Here is a 25504-nt window from a genome sequence, read left to right as displayed (position 1 = left end):
GGTACACAAGACATTGGGACCAAAAGTCTGTTGTTCAGAAAGCATGCTTGTCTAGTACAGTACCCTTATGTCAGATATTTAGCACTGGACCACAAAATAGCTTTTGTGGATGTGGAATAAGAAGAGAGTTTTTGTGCTGCAGAAGTCTTTCTAAGCACACTATGCTTCACATGTCATGTCCAAATCAGAAGGTGTCAGATGGCTGACAGTGTTTGGTGAGAAATAGGGATTGGATGAGGGTCTACTTTGAGTAAATGGTCTTAATAGTTTCCCTGAGCCCAAAATGACATCTCAAATGATCTTCCTCTGTCAAAAAACAAAAAATGCAAAACATTTGATTTCTTAATGGTAAAAGTAGCAAACCCTTAGATCAATATTCCTAAACATCAACGAATCAATTAATTGTTTCTGCTCTAATCGTGTCACGGAGGCTGTAATGTTCCAGAGAGGCAGGTGATTTCACAAACGTGTGGCTGAGCTGTAAAATCACCTAACGTGCAAACTAAAGCCTAAGTGAATTTGGCCACGAAACACCTGTTGAACCCCGTTCCAACATCAATTTCTCGGTCAGACATACGATTAGCATTACTGGCCAACTGTGTCCATGTGCGACATGTCTGCTATTTTCAGCTTCCCCTCAGGAATGTTGCTGTGGTCAGCAGCCCTGCAGGGGTTTGTTTTCTCACACGGACATCCCTGGCTATATGCTGTCCATCTTTTGTCTGCCTCTGAACGGTCATGTGGCAGCTATAAAGCCCTCCCTAACGCTTTCTCTTCTTGCATTTTCCCATGTCTTGTCTGCGTAATTTATTTATTTTCTTTTGAGTAAGGGAAGAGAGGGCTGATGAAACCATGTGAAATGCCAGCTCAGTCCTTGCATTGGGCTTTTAGTATCAGTTGACTTAGAGGAAGGCTTTGTTGAGAGGAATTGTTAGATATTTAGGACAATACTACATAGCTCACTGATAAACAATAGACCTAAACTTTCAGATGTGGAATAGGCCTCTCTTCCTGTTCTTGTTTGCTGTTTCCTTTGGTTCTGTTGTTTAGGGCCTCCTTTGTCTGCATGGTGTTGTTTAATTTCTGCTGCTTTTTCACCTCTCCACTATACCTCTGCTTTGTCTTGCTTTTCTTTTCTGCTCATTGGACTTAACTTTCTCTCTGTAAGTTGTAGCTAGGGGCCGTGTTTGCCAAGTGAGAGGCAAAGACTTCCCTTTGTGTATAGGAAACAGAGCAGTGATACATTTTTGCTGTGTGTATACAGCTGCCTAGCTATATAGACAATAGAGGAGCTGTCAGTCACCATATAAGAGGAAATAGAGCAGGTCTTGATCTGGAGCTTTGGCTACCTTCAGTTGAAAGATCCGAGAAAGATCCCGACTTATAACTTTAGGTGTTCCGTTTCTTAGTATTTTTTCCCAATTTGCTGGTTTCTCCTCACTATATACAGCGCTAAGCTTTGTTGTAATTTGAGATATGAGGGTGTGCCTTCAGTTTCGGCTGAGCTGCTTGTCATGACTCATTGTGGTAAACAGAGGCCACTATCATTAAGCTCTAACTAACAGAGAGTTCCCACAGCGTTAAAGCTGGATAACGTAAAGCAGGACAGGGAATGAAGATGAACGCATTGGATGTGATGAATGAATGAATAACCTCACTGATGGTTGGGATCAACCCTCGGGGTTGCGCTCCCACAGTGACAGCCGCTGAAGCTGTTATGCTACATTCTTGCTACATTCAAGCTGTTCTGACAGAGCTCGCCCCAGTCGTGAGCAAGCGGCAACCTCCAGTCTCAAACTATGAGCCCAAGCGGAAGTGTTATAAACTGTAATTCATCAAGAATCCGCTTGAGGCTGGCTGCAGAAACTCGGGAAACCACATAGACACCAATTCAAAAAAGACGATATTTGCAGCATTAATAAACATGTTTATAGCCTGGTTCAAAAAATGGCTTGGCCATACGTAGCTTATTTCGGCACACAGTGTACTGGGGGGGAATTTTTTTCTAACTCAACGTTTCAGAAGATACTAAGATTACAAGTTTTTGCCCAAATAAGGACATGACTGACTTGACTCCCGGTCGGGAACACATAGCTGTTGGCTAGGAGGCTCAAACTTTATTGTTTACGTGACACTATGCCTGGTTAATTTCTGCATTACCAATATGGCTGCTGCCAGCGATTGGCTTCAAAACAGCGCTCAGGAACAGATGGGTGACGTCACAGATACTACGTCCATTATTTATACAGTCCATGGTCGTGAGTCATGTCTGTCTTCTGCTACATTTTCCCTCTGAAAATGCGTTGTTCGATGCACAACAGGTGTTTTTCTAATCTTTAAAGTAATACATCTCAAATCAGCTGATGAGAGTTTTCCCTCCTCCTGTGGGGAAATCTGTGTCAGCTCCAGCAGGGATGTTTCCGTTGTCTGCTGCCAAACACTTCTGTCAGCGATGTAATTGTTTTAGGTTCATTTGTGGGTATGTCATCCAGTCCTCACGTCCCGACCTATAGAAGCGTTGATGGCACATTTAATGGCTGTTGGATTTCTACTCGCTCTCTATCTATCCACCAGCTCTTCCTCCTTCTTTCCTGTGCTCACTGGGGTCTAGTGAATGACCTATTTTTTTGCAGTTGCTCTGTCAGATATTGTGTAAGCAGTTGTGTCTGCATGGCTATGTGCTCTGGAGTTTACCCTCGGTGTGTTTAATTTAGACTACCCCCGCCGTTTCCTGTTTGTTACATATTGCTTCTCCTTTTAATTGCTGCTGGGTTGATAAAAAATATGCATTAGAGAACGGAGGAGGAAAAACATGGTAATTATCACCGATGCTGAACAGCTCACAGTCAAACCCCATATGTGGTGCTATGATTGTCTTCGTGAAGGACTGTTTGAGATCTGTTGACGAAGCATCCAGCTGCAGGTCAGAACAATTGGAGGTCACTCCAACTTATTCTGTCCCTGTGTCTCCTTTACTGGCCTTTGGGTTCATTTCCTGAGGGTATTCTCACCACCGAGTCCGATCCACCCTCTACACTTAAGTGGATTCCTGTGTGAGTGTGTCCTTGTCTTTCCACCAATGAACAGCTGGACGGTGGCCAGGCGTTGGGTGGTGAGGGATTTTAGGGTAAAGGGCAGCTGAAGATAATGAAGAAAGGGTGGAGAGGAGGAAAGTTAAAGGAAAAAAAGACAAGAGAGTTCAACAATAAGCCCCGTAAGTAACAGGGTGGGGGAGGATTGAGGAAATAAGAGGAGAGTGGAACAGAACTTCAGGCCTTTGTCTCCGTACAGCCCCACAGTCACAGCGTAGAGAGGCCTGAAGCCTCCAGTGGAGCTTTGTAATAGTCGTGACTCGGTTGAAATCAGTGGGTGTACCCAGCAGGTGGCTGAGGTGCCGTTTGCTGTAGCATGAGATGATAATCTTTAGGGATAGCTGGTGGGGGTGTTGCTGTTGATATTGAAGTAGGGGTGTACGCCGCAGACACGCCGACCACCTGTCGGCACGCTGGTAGGACAAGCATTTAGTTGAGTAGGGGGTGGATGGCCCTTGAAGTGCGTAGGGTCAGCATTGGTTACCATGGATATACTCATTGTGTATCTATGTTTGGTGGAATTCCCCGAGATGTCGCCTCTTCTCCTCCCCTCTCTCAGTTCTGCTCCAGCCTGCTGTGGGCCCCCTCTCTGTGTTGGAGTCCACTGGTGAAACTCCCCCTTAACTAATGAAATCTAAACACCCTCATGCCTCTAATCATCCCGCTCTTTTCTCGCTTACTTTCAGGCTGTTTGGGTTAATTAATCAGCAATTGAGAAAGACGCGTGCGCGCAGCAGAGACAAAGGAAACAGCTTATCCTGTTAAGCTCAGTGTTGTCGAATGGAGATCAGAGACCCTGATACAAAACTTGGCTTTAGATTCAAGGTTTGAAGTCTGTGTTTGAATAAAAGCCGACAAAAGTAACATGCAGCCTCGGAGGCAGCACCTCAGAACTCTCCATTCACGCTCATCCTTTCCGTCTCGGGCATTGGTAAGTGGTGTGCAAATGCACAAGCACTCTACAATTATCTGTGAGAGGATAGAAACTCACCACTCATAAAACCTGAGAGGGAATGAACTGGTCTGATTCTTTGTTTGATCCAGCTTCAAAGCATCAAAGAAGTCTTTGTTTGTTTCCCACAACTACTGACCAGAGAGCACAAGTGGGTAAACGTATGAATTGACCTATTTTTCTGCTGCTCTGCTGTCAGCATTACAGAATGGGAAAAATAACGGCACCTTAAGGCTGGCACACATTACAGGATTCTTCAAACCTTCACACATTTAGAGACCACACACTTAATGATAATGAAAGACAGATCGCACAAGATCTCTCTCTTCTCTTATAGTGTGTGGTGTGCACTACAGAGCACACCACACACTAACTGTTTCTTCAGCAGAGTACCAGGTTCTTCACGCTCAATATTCCAAATCTCGCAGTAAAATGTGACTTTGGTGTAAACAAACATGGCGGACGGAATTTCGGTCCAACTCTTCACTTTGTCCGTCCTGTTGTGGTAGATTTTGGACGAAACATTATATATATGTTATGTTTTTGTTTTCACCAGCGCCATGTTTTTGTTTGTTTTGTTCGTCAGTCAGCTGAGTCAGCTTGCGTCTTGATTGGCTTTTGCTCCGGTACACGTGACATTACACACTGTGCATGCTTGGCTCCTCTCGGAGCATCCCACACAGGATTTCTAGTCGCAAATATTAAACATGTTCCTTATTTACGATCTCTCCTTCTGAGGCCTTCAGAGCGGCAACAACCAGACAAAATCACTCTTAACACACCCCACACCACAGGAAAATCAGACATGATGTTGTTTGCAAACATCAGACTATCAGGCCTTTGCTGGCTTTGATCGTAAGGGGGGGATCGGGACACAAAATTAGCCGATTATCCTGTAGTGTGTACCCGCCTTTAGTCGTATGTGTTGGTCTATGCACTCATGCCTGAAAGATTTCATGGAATTAAGAAGGGACATAGTTCTTGTCTCAAGGACATTTTGGTGTCGCAAGACAGGCAGATGGGATGAAAAAACTTTGAGCCAAGATTTCAGATAAAAATTGACATTTGTTGTTGTTTTTATAGATTTTTTAATCCACTGTTAAAATCTAAAAAAGTAGCCCCGACCAGGTTCCAAGAAACGAAACACTGAGATATCTACAAACAGATTTCTTCTCTTATTTTGGTTGGGAGAAACCTGGAAGGTCTGTAAACAAAACACAGAAGTTGCTAAGAGCCTCTAATTGGTTGAAAATGAAAGACAGGATTGTAGGGCATTAAACCTGACTCACATGAGGGAGCAACTTCTCAAGGGAGCTGTCTGATTTGTAAGAATAGAGTCACAGATCAGGCGCTGTTACAATATGCAGTGAGCAAGACGGCAGTCTGCCGGAATTTAACTGACTCCTACATTTCCTAAAATACATCTAAAACATGCCATTTAATTGATTCCCTTGCACCGCTAAATTCAGACCCCCCCCCCCCGACCAATTTGTGCTCTGGTCCCACCCCGGAACCTTTATATAGGTGTCCGTTCCTCAGGGGAACTTTTAACCGGAACACCCTGGAGCGGACACAGAACAGCAATCACAGGTAAGTCAAACAAACAATTTCGACATATTTGCACTACAGCCCTGGCACACTTTAACGTTAATACAACCACCCACATATTCATATTCACTGCACACATGATTACTTATTGCTGACGTTAAACATCGTATCGCGGAGCCTTCTAACTCTCCTCTCTTCTCCAGGTGGAGCAGCGCCCCCACGCCGGCAACCCCCGGACAACCACATCTCAACCACGCACTATGGTTTGCCTAATTCTGGCTTAATTCCATAATCAATAAATAACAATAACAACAATAAATGTGCAAATACGCAATGTGCAAATGTACTGTGCAAAGATCGCTAATAAAGTGCAAAGTGCCATCAATACTGTGTGATGTTTATTAAAGTGCAATGAGCCCAAACCCTTGTGCAATATTTACAACACAACAGCCGTCCGTCATGAGTAACTAAGGGCTCTCAGTTACACTCCCGCTGCGGATGAGCATCTGGAGGTATAGACACAGCTCTTTGGAAATATGCGAGTTCTGTCTCTCCCCCACATTAAAGCAGTGGTGACCAGTGAACTTCCCCGGCCTTGTGCAGCAACACTCCTCTTTTTGCTCAGGCTGATGTAATTTTGACAAAGTAGCGACTACAAGAGCAAACCACAGCGATACTGAAAGTTAGATTACAGGAGAGTACAATACAAACCTTGATTGCTCTGTAATCACAACATATTATTCCCACTAGCACTCTTCAGGTCTCTCAACCTCCTTCCACACTAAGCTAAACAAAATGTTCCTGGTTCCAGCAAATGTTCAACAAGTTGCTCAAAAACAAGAAGCAGATCTCTCTTATCGAGGCGATTGTGGTGAAGTGTAAGGGGCCTGATGATGTACGGCCTCTCTCTGTTTCCTTTGTTTGAGGATACTTCCTGCCCGTCAGTAATGTGCTCTCTTGAACAAGAATGAGTGCATACTTGTTCCGAAGTCAAAAGTTATTTGACCTCAGCAATCTGATGATATAAAATATGTTCTCAAGTGTAGAAGAGATTGCAATGTTTTTATCAGCTCTTAGACAACTGTATGGGGAAAAAGGCTTTGTTACAAGTGGTTACTTGTAAAAAGTAACACAAAGGTCTGAGTACAAAGTCATGGCTTATAGTAACCCTCATCCAGCTCAAGGTTCTGATCAATGATGTGTCAGGAGAGACCAGCAGGGAGACAGCAGGGCAGACAGCAGGGGGGTCAGAGCCATGTGGGCTGAGTGTCTTGATCCTGACCATGTGCCTGTGTGGATCCACGAGTGTGCAGCATACCACGCATTACTGGCATCTGAAGCGGAACGCAACACATCACACAATGTTGCACGCTGGCTTTACCACATCTGTACTCCCTGGCCAGATTACAGACCTCAGTTTAGGACACACACACACACACACACACACACACACACACACACACACACACACACACACACACACACACACACACACACACACACACACACACACACACACACACACACACACAGAGGGTTGGATTACTGTTATGACTGAGAGGCCTATTCAACTAACCCTGCTTTGAGACATGTCTATGGAAATGATTTCGGCTACAGGATTGACGTCCTTTTGGCTTTGAGGTTTATAATTTTGACAGTTGCACAGCCCCAATTAGGAATGCTCCTGGAGAACCTTGTTGCATGTCATCAACCTCGTATCCCTACACTCACTCGCAGAAATACAGAAGAGGGACCAAACTGATGGCATAAGTTGACAGAGAGAATTTAAAAGTTTGTTTGTAGGACACGCCTGCTGTGTTTCACCTTGTTAGATGGAGGTAACTGCTTCAGTCAGACATGTTGTCACATATAGTGTGTTATTTTCCCTGAGATCATTCATGACACTATCTAATTGAAGGGTGGTTGTTTTAAAGTCACTGCCTCCGTCCATAATTTCCTACCTCTTACTTGATACCATGAAGTAGAGATCAAACATGCTCTGTAGGGGTGTAACGATTCTTTTATAACAACAATTCGATTCGTATCATGATTCGTGGTTGCCGATACGATTAAAGGACGATATTGGTTCATTCAGAACGATATGATCCGAAACAATTCAGTGACTTGAGCTCGATTCAGTAACTTTTAGCCAAAAATTCAACCAGTGTGACTGTGAAAGAAATACCTTGATATTGGACAGTCCTAGATTCCTGTTGTTGCCATGATGTTTTTCGCCCGAGCCGAGTTTTGGCCTACTCTCTGACTAAACGTGCTGGCGAGGCCTGAGACTTCTGCAGAGCTGATGTTACCTTGATGAACACTGCAAGAGGTGCCTGGACGGCCGGCGTTGTGTGAAATCCCATGGCGCCTTAGAAGGTGGTCGGATAGATTTGTGGTGTTGTCGTGGTGCTGTACTTGACCTTTACATATCCTACAAACAGCGAGCGACTTATTTAGAACATCTCCGTCTTTGCAAAAGTCAAAAGCCTCGTTTCCACTAGGGCTGTCAAAATTGCTCCAAAATGACATTTGAATATTCGCTCTAAAAAAAAACCATAGGTTCGAACCATTCAAATATCTATATTTACGCATTATGTCAATAACAGGTGGACAAACTAATACAAGGAGACGTAACTACTTGTTTATGTATTTTTATTTCAGATTTAACATGGCTAAAACATACCTACACATTAAAAAACAAGTAAATTACCTACCGTAACACTTTTAAGACCATAGACCTCTCGCCTGCTCGCTCGCTCGCCCCCCTCCTCTCTCTGTGCGCAATGCGCTGAGTGAGTGATTAACAAGACTTGTGCGAGCAATTAAAGGTCCCAACTATTGTCCCTAATAATATTATTAACATTAATTGAAGTTAAAGGTAAAAACTAACAAGTAGTCCACTTAAATTCTTGGCGCTAGTATGAAAAAAAAAGAGAAAAAACTGCATTTTAACCCAGACAGGTTATTTGCCAAAAACACGAGACAGTCCACATGAGAAGAGGCCAGTGCCGATCTCTTTTTATTCACTATTTTCCCAGCGGAGGAAAAGATGGAGGATCCGGGGATGGAAAGATTTCTCTCTGCCATCTGCTTCACGCTGTGCGTGTGTGACTCCTGTGACCTGTCCCTGACCCATCATGCAGTGCTCCCACTCGCCAAGCAGCCGCAGATGTGTTTTCTTTCCACAGTCGAATATTAATTTTCACAATCGAATCTCCGTTTTTTTTATATTGGAATATATATTCGAATTTAGAATATTCGTTGACAGCCCTAGTTTCCACCAAGTGGTTCAGTTCAGTTTGTCCTGGTACAGCACGCAGTTTGTGACGTTTCCATTGACTAAGACTAGGACAGGTCCCCAAATTACAGAGCCGTACCGCCCCACTTTTTGGTACCCTTCTGTTGGGGTGCCATACATACCGATCCGACCCGAGAAGATGGAGCTAGAAACACTGCAGTCTGTTGATTGATCGAAAGAATCGTCACTTCCCGTGCAACAGCGGTAATAAAGAACAACATATAACCCCCGTTTAAATCTCCAGTGGACTTCAGGAAGATAACTTTCTTTGTTTGGAAAATGGCTTCAAGAAACAGCGTTCCATTGTCGAGCGCGGAGGTGCAGACTTTCCTCGCATTTTTCTTCTTCGTTGCATTTATTAGCAGGGAACACTGTGTCACGCTGCCATGACGTCACGCTATTACGTAGCTGACGCAGCTATCGGCATCAGGCTTATCCCAGTTTAGGGCACGCACGCACGCACGCACGCACGCATGCACGCACGCACGCACGCACGCACGCACGCACGCACGCACGCACGCACGCACGCACAACAAAGGTTTGAGGTAGCCAACCAGCATTTAAGCACCACTGTACCTTTACAGTGCACCACACCCTGACTATAGACCACATCAGAAGTCCCACCTCTCCCCACACCAGTGTGTGTTCTGCAGGCAGAGGAGGCTTACATACACAGGATGAGGTGGACACATAAAGACATCACAGTAATTACAGAGCCTCTTCTCTCCCCAAATAGAACACAGGGCCTCTCTCTACTAAACTGTCCCTATATGAGGGCCTGTCACAGGAAACAGAGTCAGCCTCTGTGTGTATGTTTTGTGTGCAGACAAGACGGTCTGTGTTGACCAGAAAGTGCCCGCTCTGAAGCAGGAGGAGGAGGGGTATGTCCCTCGTGATAGAAACCATGAATGAGCAAATAGGCAGAAGGGCATTTGTCTTCTGTTTTGACTTTCCCATGTTTAGTGAGGTGCCGTCTCTTTTTCTTTTCCCCTCTTTTGCTCTGGTTGGCAGTAAATAATCACTTTCTAGGATTTTGAAGATGGTGCTCTGGGAGAAAGAAAAAGAACAAGGCTAAAAACAATGGCTAAAATGTACTTGTATTTTAGGCTCAATTCCATGAACTTTTTACAATAACTACCTATAGTGCTGCTGTCACACACTACATACAAGGACTCTACCTCAGCTGCTTTTTGCACATTATTATTTGCATATTATCTCAAATACTGTCTGCACCTTAATATTATTTGCACTGTTATCTATTTTCATTTTCATTGTCCATTTTTAAACTGGCACTGCACTACCTGCACTGTGTACAAAGGATGTTTTTATAGAACTGTATTTTATTATATTTTATTGTATTTTATATTTAAATTTTAGATATTTAAAAGCTGGAAGAGAGAAACAGCATCTCGTTTTTCCTGTATGTCTCGTATATACAGTGAAAATTGACAATAAAAACCTTTGAATCTTGAATCTTGAATCTCTTACACACTATAACATGTGTAACTATGAACTTTAGTTGTATACAATCCTGATCCAAAGCGTTTAAATGTCTGTAGCTGACAGGCGTTATCTTTCTGAAGTTGTACCAGCTGTGCTCTTTCATCCTTCCTGTCCACACTGTGCAAAGTACATGGTCATGCCGAGATATGAAACCCTCTCTCCTTGCTCGTTTGTGGTTCCTCCCTCTTTCCCAGTAAAGATTTTTTTTCTGAGGTTTGCTTCAATGGTTGAAATTTAGGGCTGTGTAAGTAAACTGTGACTCTTCAAGGACTTAAAGAAGTAGCAATTATGTCTATAAATTCCAGTATTCAAGCATCTTGTTCCCCACATCTTTACTTTTATACCTGTCTGTCTGTATTTATTATTTGAAGTTATATTTTGGGGCATTTCCGCCTTTAATGGATGTATAGGACAGCTGAAGAGAGACAGGAAATCTGGGGAGTAGAGATTGAGGGAAGACATGCAGCAAATGTTCAAGGCCGGAAGATGAAGCCGGGAGATGAAGCCGCGATTGCTGCAAAGTGGACTGTAGCCAGGGGCGTCGTAGTGGGGAGAAAAGTGGAATTGTCTACCTAGGGCCCAAGTGGGAAGGGGGGCCCTTAATGGGCCTGAAATAAAATGTGTTTTCTACTACACTTTTGTTTTGTTTTGTTATAATTGCAATAAGACAACTAAAACTGTCTGAATAAATAAACAAACATTCCGAATTCCTTTCTGGAAAAAAAGGGGAGTCTCTCCCAAAGGCCTCCCCTTCTGATTGCACAGAATGGTTTAGTCCGTCCCATTCCTGTCGACTGGATTGATCTGCCAGTGGTCAGTTAAGTGAAGAGAGAGTGATGCTGTAGCATTATGTCTCCCCCCAAAAGCCAAGTCAGGGTTTCGATAAAGAAAAGAGAAAAAGGCGAAAGAAAGGAAGCAAGCTGAGGGAAAACAGCTTTTAACAGCTTTCTTTCAAAAGAAAGGTTGGCACAACTACACAGTTTAACAATGCTTTAGCTAATACTAGCAATTTAGACTCAAGGCAGTCAGCCAACAGGAGTCTTCCTTGGAGTATATTTGCGTTTTATTTAAAAGTTTATTATATTCATAAATTACTCAGCATCAAAGGTTAGGTAGGCTTAAAGCTTTATTTTACTTCATGAGGTTAGATTATACCAATTAATGCCCCCTTATTGTTATTCAACAAGTCACTTGGCTTCAAATAATCTTGTTAACAGAGGTGGACAGTCTGAATGTCAATATTGTGCAGTTACATTTGGAGAAATTGTAAAAAAAAAAAAATGATGTAGCTTAGACTTGAGTCATTTAACCAGGATAGTTTTAAGCATATGTTTTTGTTTAATTCAAATAAACCAGTATTATAGCAGCAATATTATATTTTGTAGGGTTGGCTGTGGTGATGGGGCCTACTGAGATATCTTTTCAAGGGCCCCAGAATTCCTGGTGACGCCCCTGATTGTAGCTTCTGTATATGGAGCTTGCTTAGACTTCTAGGCCAATGGCACCCCTCCTGTCTGTATTTCTATTTCTATCTATTTGCCATCGTTGAATATTGCACTTCTTCATTTAATACTTTGTAGAGTTTTCCCTTGTTTTTTCCCCTTTCCTCCCAGGAAGATCAAAGAGTAACCTCCATAGTTGACAAATGTTGCAAAATAGACAACCTGATCTTCTGTTATCCAAGTACTCTATAAAAGCATTGTGTCTGAATAAAATGGAGTATAATTGTGAATGTGATATGCAAATTATTTCACAATCTCTCTTCCCTCTATCTCCATTGTTTTCTGTGCAGCTGGCCTGCTGCTGCGGCTCAGCGGCCTGCTCGTGCTGCTGTAACTGCTGCCCCAAGATCAAACAATCCACGGGGACCCGAATCATGTACGCCCTCTACTTCCTGCTGGTCACCGTTGTCTGTGTCATCATGATGTCCCCCACTGTGGAGGATCACATGAAAGCCAATGTAAGTAGAGTAATCATACACAGAGCTGACTATCAGTCTACAACAGCACATGCTCATGCTCAAAATAGTTTCATATAACAATATAATTTACGGGTATATTTATGTAATTGAAGAGTTTGAATAAAAGAGCTACATGTTGGAAGGGAAGAGAGAAGGTAGGGTTGGATAAACAAAGAGAGGAAATGAAAGCTTTCATCTGAGTTCTGTAAGAGCTTCATTTAAATGGCTAGTGAGTGACTTGGTTCTGACAGTCTGAGCACTAACAACCTCTGATAGGTAAGCGCTTTCCTAGTGCAGTGAAAGAGACAATAATTTACGACCAGAAGGTCTAATCGAGTTTATTTAGATTGGCTTATTCAGATCATAATTCTCCAGGTAAGACTTGTCAGTATCACAGGTGTGAACAGGCTGAGTGTTCCAAAATGTATCAAACAATGCCCAAAACAAGAAAACACATCCCTCACGTAGGAAAGAAAGTTGAGTTAATAAATCTAGTGCTTTCTGAAGAGTTGACAGATTTCCAGAACATCTCCCTAACTGTCCACATTATCCTCTTCATTTATTTGTTTCTATTTTCGATGAAGATTGCAGCACAGGTATGAGGGGATCATTGATTTTGTATTCAGATTGATTTCCTGCTACACTGCAAAAAGCCAACCTTCAAAAACAAGAAAAAAATATACAAAAATTGGGGGTGTATTTTTTAAACTAAGCAAAATTGTCTTCAACAGAACAAGACAATTTGGCTTGTCAAGACTTTCCAAAACAAGTAAAACTATCTAACCTCAATGAACCCAGAAATACCTTAAAATGAGTGTATTTTTACTAATAACAAGTGCATTTCTCTTGATAGAAATAAAAAAATATGAGACTTCTTTTCTCAATATGTTGAAAGATATTCTTAAATTAAGTAAATGCTAATGCCATTATCTTTTTTTTAATTATTATTATTTTTGGGCTTTTACACTTTTTATTTGTAAAGGAAAGGACAGTGCAGGATAGTGAAAGAGAGTGGGGGAATGACATGCGGGTAAGAGGCCACAGGTTGGATTCGGACCCGAGCCAACAGCTTCATGGGCGCGCAACTTAACCAGTGCCATTAATTTGACATAATGACATGCACTAGGCGTTACATTTCTTGAAACCAGCAAAGTTATACTAAAAACGAATTAACATTTCTTGATGGAAAGACAAAAGTTCAGAATATATTTATCATTATGTGGGATCATTTTCCGCCTTGTAATTTGGAAGAGCTTATCTGAATGTAATTATTTCTGTTTGAAACGGAATGTTAAATGTTTAAATATTGAGTGTCAGTTTACAGTACTGTGCCAACTGTACTAATAGTAGTACATATTTTCTATTGTTTCATTGAAAATAAAGCAGTGGATTACATTTGGCTGTCGTTTGTTTTAATTGTGTGAAGAAAATTGTGTCAAAGTCATAATTTCTTATTTCATGCTTGAAATAAGAAATGATTACTTTGAAAAAGCAGTTTTATACTTGTGAGTGTTGATGAAACAGCTTTGTAACAGTTGATATTCTAGTTTCAGGCATGTTTTACTCAATATAGGTCATAAAATCTCAGTAACAAGCTGTAATATCTTACTGAGATAATTTAGGACCAAAACACTCAAAACAACAACATAAAAACTGCTTAGTGACAAAAACTATTTTATCAGGCAAAAAATAAGCAAATTTCACCCTTATCTGAGATATTCAATCTTACTTAGATTTCAGTTTTTGCAGTGTACACAGCTGCTTTCTGGTACTGAGGACAAAAAGTAATAATTTATGTCTGCATTAACTCACAGAGGTTAGCAGCTGTACATAAACTGAGGACTGGGTGTCTTAAGACAGTAGAGTGCTTTGATATAAACCCACACTAACTCAGAGCAGAGCTCAAGAAGAAAATAAGAGATTAGATTTGTAGGTCACATCCCCTCCACACATATATGTCAAAACTGGGTGTAGTCTCGTCAGATGAGCCAACACTTGTTTTTTCTGCTCTCTGCTATAAACAGAACAAACTTTCAGTGCTTTCAGTGTTTCCTTGTCAGAGCCAAAAGGCACAATTCAAGATTTATAACATTGCTACAGGCAAAGCAGACAACCTCCTTCTCTACCTGTAGATCTCCTGTGAGTGTTCACAGCAGTAAGGCCAGAGTCTGGGAGGCAGAGGTTCAGGCTGTGAGTGCCTTTGTTTTAAACCGCCCACCTTGCCTCTGAGGCTGGGAGAGGATACACAGGAGGCCTGCTGCTCTCTTTCTTTTGATCTCTACTACTTTCATGTGTTTTCCCTCCATGTTGCCTCTTTGGTGCGTCATAATGCACGGTTATTATCAGGCTGACTCTTTCGGTGGCTGCTTCTGCGATGTACCAGCTCAAGTAGAAGTTTCCTGTAGGTGCTGTTGTCCTCATCCTCTGGGGGAGTCAGAATGCAGACGCAAGTGTCAGAGGATTTCCTGACACCTCACCTTATGGTTCCTTTAGTCTTTACTTATATTGTAAGCCGAATATCTGCACTTGTGAATGAGGTGCATTTACACTGTACAGTTTAAGACTGCTGAAATATATTTCCTCCAGTCATCCTGTGCTGTTTGTCTTCTCTCTCCCTGCCAGTGTCCACTTTAAATTGCTCCCCACCGCGTGTCTCCTTATGAGAGGACAACCCTGTAAAAGGCACAAAATGGCCTCTTGTAGCCTCACACAAAGCCTGCTGAGTTACACACAAATATATGCACATATACACAGCACTGTCAGTGACACACTGTGCACAGCGGGCAGTCCCAGCTAAAAGAGCAGCCATTGAATGTATGAGAGTGCTGTTCTTTTCTGGAGAGATTTACAGCTGTCTGAATCAGCCTCTCTCCCTCTTAATCACGACACTATGGACATGCTAATATGGTCCTCCACATGAGACAAAAGAGCCAAAATGGGCTTTTTACTCTATGTTGTGATCGGGCTCTGGACTGTGCTGCACACTGAAGGGATGACAACTCAATTCCTCTTGCATCTCAGCCATATGTTCAACAACTTAGAAACTCACAGGCCAAAGACAACTCAGGCTGTTTCACATCTTAAATAAATTAGCTTAAGTTTCTTTAAAAAACATACTTTTGTTTGAGAAAGCAGCTCCTTTATCTGACTGAACTTCACGTCTCTACAGTCCTCATAAGACAACAGATATTTTATCCTATATTCAGTGGTACACATTTCAAAGAATGTCTCTTCTCTTGGCAATGAGCCACTGAAGAACTTCCAATTTCCTTTTGGAGGCAGCAACAAAGTCCTTATCTACTATACTGACTTTGATTTTGCTTTTTATTCTTCCTCTTTTTTTTTCAGCTCACTGTACTGTAGGTCAAATACAAATCCAGGAATGTATTTTAGTACCGGTGTCCCCGTCTTTTTCTTGCTCTTTCTGCTTCTCACTCCTCTCCAATCCCTCCGACTTGCTGACAAGAGGCGGTTAATTTATTCATCTGTGTCTTTTGTTTGTGTACACTGACAGTTGGTTGTAAGGCCCCTCTAACAGCCTGTAGAGAAGGAGGAATGAAAGAGGGTTTCGTGGAGAGAAAGAGGGGTTGTTGTTGCTGCCTGTTCTCTCTTTCTGCCGCTTTAGAGGCGTGACGCTCAGAATAGCAGCTTTTGGGCCTTTTCTCTGAGGCCGCAATCGAGACAAACACGAGCAGAGTTGTTTGTTTCTTTTTCCACATCATGATGATCTAATCAAAGTGTTTGTGATTGTGTCCATCAGATCCCTTACTACAATGAGCTGTGCACAAAGGTGAATGCAGGGGAGAACTGCAAAACTCTGGTGGGCTACTCTGCCGTCTACAAGGTGTGCTTCGGCATGTCCTGCTTCTTCTTGTTCTTCTTCATCTTCACCATCCGGGTCAATAACAGTGAAGGCTGCAGGGCGGCCGTGCACAACGGGTAAGAGAGCTTTGTTCCTCTTCCTCTCCACCTGTAGCCCTGCCAGTCATTGAACAGTTGACCTTCATCTGTAATACCTCTCAAGAACAATAGGCAGGCAGGGTTTTTTTTAGAGCTGGCTGTGGTTAGGTCAGATCAGAGCTAACAGTAAAGAAACATTATAAGTGACAGCTTTGTCCTGCAGTTGAGCATATCTTTGATGGAACTTAACCAACATAATCAGATCTTATCGTGCTGCCATTATTCTTTTGAACAGAATAGAAATTCTACCTAAGTCTGTCTGTTGTTTTTTCACATGTCATTGTTGTATTATTTCTATTTATTGTGTTCCCTTTTTCCTGTACAACTTTCAACATTACTTCTACCTCAACTGCAGGTTCTGGTTGCTGAAGTTCCTCGCACTGGCAGTGTGCTGCGCTGGAGGTTTCTTCATCCCAGAGGAGGAAACTTTTCTTGAAGGTGAAGAGAAAACAGTCAACAATCCATCATATTTGTTAGATACTAATATAAAGATAATATATACTTTCTAGGTAGCATTAATCAATCTAAAATAAACACATCCTAATTGGAGATCACAGAAATGAACAGCTGATATCTGATGTGAGGTCGTCTTCTCACATAAACAAATGGTTTCTTCCCCTCTCCAATGCCACAGTGTGGCGCTATGTAGGAGCAGCCTGTGGGTCCATCTTCCTGCTGATCCAGCTCATGCTACTGGTGGAGTTTGCCCACAGATGGAATACAAACTGGTGAGCAAAACAAGTCTTCTTTTTGCTTCCGTCTCAGTAAATCAGAGCCTCCCTCATGTAAGCACGGTCACCTCGTAAATGGGAGCAGGGAAGAGAGTGGGAGATGTTATGCAGAGGTGATTTGTAGGATAAAAAGTTTGGATACAGACTCTTGTAGCCCTGTGTTTTTGTGGACGGACGAGTGGCTCGGCAGCACGTTGAACAGATAAACGTTATCAGAAAAATAGAAATAATGTAGATGATGAAATAGGAAATATATTATGGTATAAAAACAAATATTTGAACTGAGGGTTATGCAGTCTTTTAAACATTTCAATCTCAAAATATTTACTTGAAATATGCATTACAAGTTTTTTCCTTAAATGTGGGAGCTTTTGTAGCTGACAAAATTATCTGTCCAGCCCACGAACCCCCAGTAATCATCCTATTGGTCCTCTTGCTGTAAAAGTCGAGTAGCCCTGCTTAAGGCGTTTATACCCCCCACCACACACATACCACAGCAGATTGTCTGACATTGTTCTCATATTTACAATAACAATGAAACCTTTAATTTCCTTTACCTCTAAAGCACATAGAGGCCAGAAACCTGCTTTCCTTTTTGCTCAGGGTGCTGAAATAACTCATTAAACGTAACTTTCTCCTCCTTTGAATTTTTCCTTTAGGACAGACCTGCCTGAGTTTGTTTACTTTGCTTTCTTACCCTGTTCACTTGATCTTTTTTACTTATTTAATTTCCTTTAACCTTGTTCATGTTGTTTTTTGTTCTTTTCTGCCGTCTGTTTTCTCCCTCTCTTCTCTTTATGTCTGCAGGAGTTCAGGAGTGAAGTACAACCGTCTCTGGTACGCAGCTTTGGCATTTGTGACTCTGATGCTATTCACTGCTGCTGTAGGAGCAGTAGTCTTCATGGGTGTGTACTACACTCACCCAGAGGCATGTTTACTGAACAAGATCTTCCTGGGCATCAACGGCAGCCTGTGCCTCATCGTCTCTCTGCTGGCCATTTCCCCGTGCATACAGAAACGTGAGGACTCCTGTTCACAAGCACATTATCTCATTTTAAAAGTGGAAGCATTTGCATTAAAGTTGTATACCGAAAGCTAGTTACCTTTAAAGAGAAACTCTAATGGCAAAACATTACAGCCACTTCAACCCTAGTATTGAGATATACCATACTCATTAGTTAGAGTATGAGTTTGAATACTTGTAGTATTTCTTTGACTACATGTGCATCTTGTCAGGTATTTATCAATGCTGTTCTGAAATGAAACCCTGTGATTTATTTTGTGTCCCTGCAGTGCAGCCAACATCAGGCCTGCTGCAGCCTGGAGTCATCAGTGTGTATGTTATGTACCTCACCTTCTCAGCCTTCTCCAGCAAACCTAAAGAAAGTGAGTATAAATAGAATCAGTCAGCTTTATGCTTTTCTCAACAGGTGTTTCAGTTCTGGGGTCTTTTTGAAGAGGAACTATCCACCAGGGAGTTCCCTGAGAGCTGCAGACCATGGGGACTTTTTTTCTGTCTGCATTTGCACCGCTATCATGATGGCTGATGGAACATTAAAGTTGCAACAATTTCTAAATGACTAACTTTATAAAGTTACAGTGTTGGTAAAGCAACAATACAAGGAGCCCCTTTCCATCTGCTGGGGCTTTCACAGGCAAAATGCAGCTGCCAGTGCTGCTGCTGCGGATGATAGCCACTAAAGCCGGACTGCAGAATCCTTCTTGCCAACATTACCAGCATTTGCCGGGGTCTGTGGCCGAGGATAGCGTGCAGGGTAGCACAGCACTTGTTAGTCTTGATGTCGGATCTGCTTTGATTGTTGCATACTTTTGTTTTGGGGGTCTTGTGGAGTTTTTTAAATATATTCCTCAGTGTAACAGGAAATAGATTTTAATATTAAGCCCTGCCGGGTCCAAATCACATTGTGTCTCCTCACATGGACTTCATCATTGGTCCATTTGTCTGCGTTTTTGTCCCTTTTCAACAATTCAAAAGCTTTTACCGGCTCTTATTTGCTGATATTTTGCTAACGTATACAGTGGGATTTAAAATGACTCTTGTGTTCAATCAATCAAGATACACTCACGAATGAACCCAATCACCATGCACTTTTTACATGCACTTAAGTCCCTCTTGTGCTGGGAGAGTGTCTGCTCTGAAGCAGGAGCTAAAAGATTCCTCTAAACAGAGTTCAAGGACTTAATGAGTTCATTGTTCATGTGTTGCGGAATCAATAAGAAAGGGCTAACGCTCCTTCAGTTCCTAGAATGATGAAAAAGAGAATGTTGTCTGAAAACGCCTTATGATGATTCATAGGTTAGGCTTAGTAATGCTACAGCAAAACCTATTTAGTCAGAAAGCCTTGGATTAAATGCACCAAACTCATACCTGCCAACATTGGACTGTGAAAAATAGGAAGATTTTCTGGAGTATTGTAAAATCAGCCTATACCCAGCAACATATATATGCATGGAATGCGTGGATGTTTTTGAGGTTTGAATATAAAGTTGAAGACTTCTTGAACACCACCCCCACCCCCCACCCCCACCCCCCCAATAGAAGTTGAGGGACACTCATTTGATCGATATAAACGTAATATAGGGAGATTATCGGGAGAAATAACAACTCGAGAGTACAGCAGGGGAATAAGTTAAAAAGTGGTAGACTACTGCCTAAATTGGGAGTGTTGGCAGGTCTGCCAAACTGCAGTGGCACAGTTTTAATCATAGGCGAGGGACATGAAGCAATATAAATACATGTTGTGATTGAAAACTCCTTAGAATACAGACTTAAGTTTTGCTGAAGGACAGCTGTATGTCTTAGATAAGGGTCTTTGAAGAGTCTTGGTATGCTCTAAAGTGCTCCAGTTTCCACAGCAGTTTTCAAGAAAATGTACTATGATGATTATACATGAGCATGTCTCCCTTAGTAACACTCCAGTGTACTACTTTCAGCTTTTGTGTTACTGTGTTGTACTATCTCTTCTTCTCCCTTCCCCTACTTCTCTCACCCCTGCTTAAACTGTGCCAAAACACACACACACTCTCACTGCATCTTTCACTGTGTCACTCACTACTTACAATACTCCCTCCTCCTCTTCTATCACCTCATCCATCTCTGTCCGCACATTATTTCTGTCTAGCTGTGGAGATAAATGGTGTGAACACAACCGTGTGTGTTTTTCCCTTCAACTCTGGGCTGGAGGGCGACAGGAAGATTGTCACCGCTTTGGGAACTGTTATCCTGTTTGGCTGTATCCTTTACTCTTGGTAAGACACACACACATGCGCACGCGTGCGCACAAACACACACACACACACACACACACACACACACACACACACACACACACACACACACACACACACACACACACACACACACACACACCCCTACATCTCAAGGTCTGGATACGGACCAAGTTTCCTCACCATATATCTATGTTGTACTGTTTTATCAAAGAACTTATTGAGTTGAGAGATGATTTAGAGGCAACAGTCCTATTCCATTAACAGCGAATTTGTTCGAAGCAGCATGAAATGAAAGTCATGTACTTCATGACAGGCTGTGGAGACAAGGACAGGACAGTTTTGATTGGCTGTGACTCAGGAGAAACGGCGCATGATTGGCTGTGGCTAAGCAAAGAGTGTGAGAGTCAAGAAATGTGCTTTTTTTTTTTTAAACGTTTGTTCACGTGTTTTCCATCAAGCAGAGGCATCGTGTCTTTTGTGGTCGTTCCTTGAAGACGGGGGAATTAGACTGTGCAGCCGTTTGAAACTGCAAATTATTGGAAAGATACACAGTGACTGAATTACAACCTTCCTCTCCCTCCATCTGTCTTTCTATCTCTTTTTCCATCCTCCCTCTAGCCTGACTTCCACCACAAGGAGAAGCTCTGCAGCGCTCAGAGTGTGCAGGAACAGTGAGCCAGAGACTGAGGTAAACACAGAAATATTCAGATCATACTGGTTGTGTGGTTAATGAAATAAACAGAGTGGCTAAACAGATTAACAGGACATGAAAACCCACGCAAACAGGCTCCCCTCGTTAGACAAATGTATTAAATAAAAGAGAACAAACACAAGATACATAATTTGTGTCTATTTCTGTTGATTCCCAGCATGTTTTTCTTTCCCCCGCAGAGAGCTCGCTGCTGTTTCTGTTTTGGAGATGACACAGGTGAGGAAAGTTTCCCCACCCCCACACTACTATCACATCTAGTTTTTCCCTCCCCCTCTCTCCCCCTCTGCCTATCCGGGCTGTTTGGTGTGTACGCATGTGTCCCCAGTTGCACACAGAGGGGCTGTGCTCATTGCTATTCATCAGCCTGACTGAGGATGGTGAGAAAGTATTGGTCAGCAAACACAGATGATGTCACTGTTACTAGGAGGTTAGTATGACACAGTGAAGTAGGACCAGCAGAGAAGTGGGATTATGGGTAGTCTTACACTGCCCCCTGCTGGACATAAAACACTAAGCGTTCTCAAATATGCCTGACAGAAAAACTGTGTCACTTCAAGCACACATATTTAGATTTTGAGTGGCATCTAATGACATGTCTCAGTCTGGAATGACTTTAATTTCTTCCTGGCTTACTGACCCAAAATTAAGAGTGTTTCAAGCATTATCTTACTAAAGAAGTTCCACTCACCCACATCCTCTCTGCATCATGCATGCTTTTAGATGACTATGACGAGGAGAAGACTGGCACTGGCCAGAACGTGCTCTACGATGAGAAAGAGGCGACCATCTACAGCTACGCCTACTTCCATTTTGTCTTCTTCTTGGGATCGCTCTACGTCATGATGACTGTCACCAACTGGTTTAAGTAAGTGATACTCAGCTTGATGCACTTTCTGATACGGCTGCAGTGCTTGCTCATATTTTGAATGGGCAAAAATGGGCATGCATCCAGTTACTGTGGCTGGTCAGACTGAGGAATCAAGTGAAATAGAGGAAGCATTTAAAAGGTCCTTTGATACATTTATAGGACTGCATTTATAGGACTGCAAACACTTAGTGTTTGTTAGAGTCTTTTCCAAGGTCCTGGTGTTGCTTTCTCCTTCTTTAATAGAAATCAGCCAACGTTAGTACTAGGGATGTTAATTTCAAGTATTTTCCGTGATCGATCTTTGGAAATGTTACGATCAATTATCGATGAATCATTTAAAAAAACCTAAATGTTTTCCATGTCAAAAACAATGCCAAATGCATTTTTTCCCCTAAACAAAATTTATTTCACAACACTATGTATATAACTGATGGTATTAAATAGCTACGGATCTTATTGAGGCGTAAAAATGTAAAACACTGAATATCAAAGTGTGGAGCAGGCTTATAAATAACCTCCGCGGATGCATGGTCATGTAAAGTGAAGACTCAGACTACAACATGTGGATTGACTGCAACAGGAGAACTGAACAGAAACATATTTTAGACTCAGTGTCTAGTTTTCTGTCTATTCGTTCTTATTGAGAAAAATAAGCATGTGTACGTGGTCAGGTGTCAGCCGGGAGCAAAACGGGGTCATAATCAGTCCGGCAGCAGAGAAAAAAAAGCGCTTGTGGAGACCTGTCACTCAGCCGCAACCCCCTGTGTCACCTGTAGTCAGCTGATTCACATCAAAACATGCTTTAAACGTAAAACACCTCCCTGATAGCTGAATGAAATATGAGACCACATGATGTTTGTTCCACGTGATAGAAAATCAACACAAAAAAAAGTGTTGGCGTAAGTTCTTAATCAATTAATCGATACTCGATTTATTGTTAACATCCCTAGTTAGTACCATAAGCTGCATGTGTCTTTTCTTTCCTATTCAACTTAAAATGAATTTATCACTCTGTAGTTCATCACAGCCTTGAGAAGTGTTACAGTATATGTTGGTTCATTGTTCTGTTTGTACAGCACATAGATCTCCAGGCTGGATTTCTTCACTGACATTGAAGTTGCAGTGTTGTTTTCTGGATGACATCAAACTAGACAAAATAGCATTCGCCATTGAAAGTAGCACGTAATCAGCTAATGAGACAGGGCACAAAGATTGTTATTCCTTCAATGATCAGCTAGATAGGTGACCTGAATTCTCTTTTGCTGCATCAACATGTGGTGTACTCACAGTTTCTGCAGCCCTCAAGTGGCCGAACGAGACAGCACTGGTTGAATGTAGCCCTGCTTTTAATAGAGGTTAACGTTAAACATCTGTCCGTCTATGTGTCTTTCCTTAACTCTCTCTTTGCTTCTCTCACAGTTACGATAACCACGAGATCGAGAAGTTGTTGGATGGTAGCTGGTCGGTGTACTGGCTCAAGATGACCTCCTGTTGGGTTTGTCTCATCATCTACATGTGGACCCTCGTCGCCCCCATGGTCTGCCCAAAGCGCTTTGAGGCCTAGGATACACATCACTCCACTCAAGTCGGACTTGCTCTGATTCTTGGGATGTTGCCAGGCAGAAGCTCGCACGCACGCTGAGCCAAGGGACCACCACAACCCCTCCTTTATGGTGAAACACAATCCAACACTACCCTCAGCGTTTCAAGGGGAGGGCTATCTGTTGCCTTTTGTTTGATATAATTGTGTTTTTTATTTTCACTGTTTTACAATGTTAAGCTTTTAATACCTTGATGGTAATTTTTATCTTTTACTACCACTTTGCTCCTGGAGTTTTGTATCCTTCAATGTTTAAAATCATATGAAACAGTATGGAGTTCCATTTTTAAATATGTGAAGCATCCTGCACCCATAGATTCCTCTGTCATATTGAAGTACTTTCTCTGTGTTTGTCAGTTTCCCTTTTCTTTTTTTTACTCTAACTCTCAGCCAGACATTTCAGTTCAGTTTTGTACAGTTGGACCATAAAGTTGTAGCAAAGTTTTAGGACAAATTTATTTCAGGTGTGAGATGTTACCAGAGAGATAGTATTTATTAAGGTGTGTCTTCAGTAATCAGAAATCATTTTGTGAAGAACTGTGGTGCTGAATCAGATTTGTCCCTGACTTTGTTTAAAAACTCATCTCTCAGGCTCAGATGTAAGCTGTTTATGTTTACGCTTTGTTATGTTGCGCCCTTTTGTAGAAGTTTTCTATGCAACAGAACAAGCTATTTTCGATATTCTATACATCCAGTGTTGTGCAGTTTCCAGTTAGACCTCAAAGATTTGGTGTTTTAGATTTAATAATGTCAGCTCCCTTTGGGCAAGACCTTTTCTTAGGAAAAACTCATGTGTTCAACATTTCCAGTCGTAATGATTATTATACAGGGCAGCGCTCTTCAAATCAATCCTGCCTTACGTAAGAGTGACGTTAGTCTTTACGTTAGTGAAGTCTCCCTTCTCTGGATGACAAAGAGTTGGTTTGTTTGCCAAAGGTAGATGTCAGAAAATAACGTACGACTCAGATTGTTCGGTCAGTTATAGAGAAAAGTAAGAACATTATGTATTTGCATGCTCACACGGACTCTTAAATCAGCTGTTTTCTGTACAGTTTAAAGGCCTCTTGCCTTGTTTTTGTTACATGTGTCAGCGCATAACGGAGGTCGGAATAAAGTAGCATGAGTGCTTTTCATTTGAGTTATTCAACACTGGATGTTGAGTTTACTGCCAATTTAAAGTTCACACAAAGACCTTCACCTGTTTGTTAACTGTGTAACATTTTATTATTGTATAATACAAAATATTGCACATCTTCAACTGCAAGTGGTTTGTTTCCATTCATTAATAAATCAGTATGATCCTATCTGATCGTGTTGCTAACATGTTTTAGAATACCTTAATGTACATTCTGGCTTCAGCTCTGTGACCTGTGGGAAGTTTCACTGACTTCTGCTTTATGAACCTGCAGAATGTGTCCTTCAACTTAAAGCTCCTGTGAGTTATTTTTCTGGTCATGAAGTAAACTGAAATCAATACTGATGCCTCTTAATGGCCTACAAAGCAAACCAGAACATGAGCTTACGGATTGACTGGATATATGGTTCTATTTAGACCACTGTAGCGGGTAAGGTGTCACAGTGATTGACTGCACCCTGCACTATATTTACCACAAAGATTCTTAGCGAGTGATACATTTAACTGTTTAAAAAGGAAGTGATGTTTGTGAAAAGATAATTACTACCCGCGGAAGTACAGGACAAAGGATTGCTTTGTCCTCAGGGTCCAACATCAACAGAAATTGAAAGTTCCCTACAGGAGCTTTAAGTTGTAATAAATTCTGCATTTTAACTGTTAAATGGTGCTCTGCAGCTTTGATACCAAGCTACAGATAAAGTCAAGTCAGACCTGTAACCGCTGTGTCATATCAAAACATACTGGAACTCTTTCTGAATAAGAAGTATGTTTGAAGTACAGAGACATGATACACACTGTCAATAAAACATCCATTGAACGCCATGTGGTGTCTTTATTTGCTGATGTGACACTTCATTCAGACAGATAACACAATGATCAGGTGTAAAACAAAA

The 25504-nt window shown here is 41.9% G+C and overlaps 1 protein-coding gene across 1 annotated transcript in view; it reads left to right on the top strand.

The window, feature by feature from the left end:
- The window catches only part of serinc5 (serine incorporator 5), a 27968-nt gene extending 2535 nt beyond the window's left edge, over positions 1-25433 (top strand). Inside the window, exons 2-12 of the mRNA XM_034693007.1 lie at positions 12186-12353; positions 16114-16292; positions 16669-16751; positions 16948-17041; positions 17852-18063; positions 18338-18430; positions 20188-20314; positions 20915-20984; positions 21188-21224; positions 21729-21873; positions 23296-25433. Of these exons, the coding sequence (XP_034548898.1) occupies positions 12186-12353; positions 16114-16292; positions 16669-16751; positions 16948-17041; positions 17852-18063; positions 18338-18430; positions 20188-20314; positions 20915-20984; positions 21188-21224; positions 21729-21873; positions 23296-23440 (1353 nt within the window). The 3' untranslated portion in view covers positions 23441-25433. The remainder of the gene's footprint in view (positions 1-12185; positions 12354-16113; positions 16293-16668; positions 16752-16947; positions 17042-17851; positions 18064-18337; positions 18431-20187; positions 20315-20914; positions 20985-21187; positions 21225-21728; positions 21874-23295) is intronic.
- Positions 25434-25504: the final 71 nt, after the last annotated feature.

This window comes from Notolabrus celidotus, chromosome 9 (genome assembly GCF_009762535.1).
Source record: "Notolabrus celidotus isolate fNotCel1 chromosome 9, fNotCel1.pri, whole genome shotgun sequence".
Classification (NCBI taxonomy): domain Eukaryota; kingdom Metazoa; phylum Chordata; class Actinopteri; order Labriformes; family Labridae; genus Notolabrus; species Notolabrus celidotus.
The sequence above is the reverse complement of the archived record's forward strand: the minus strand, read 5'-3'. Positions and strand labels throughout refer to the sequence as shown.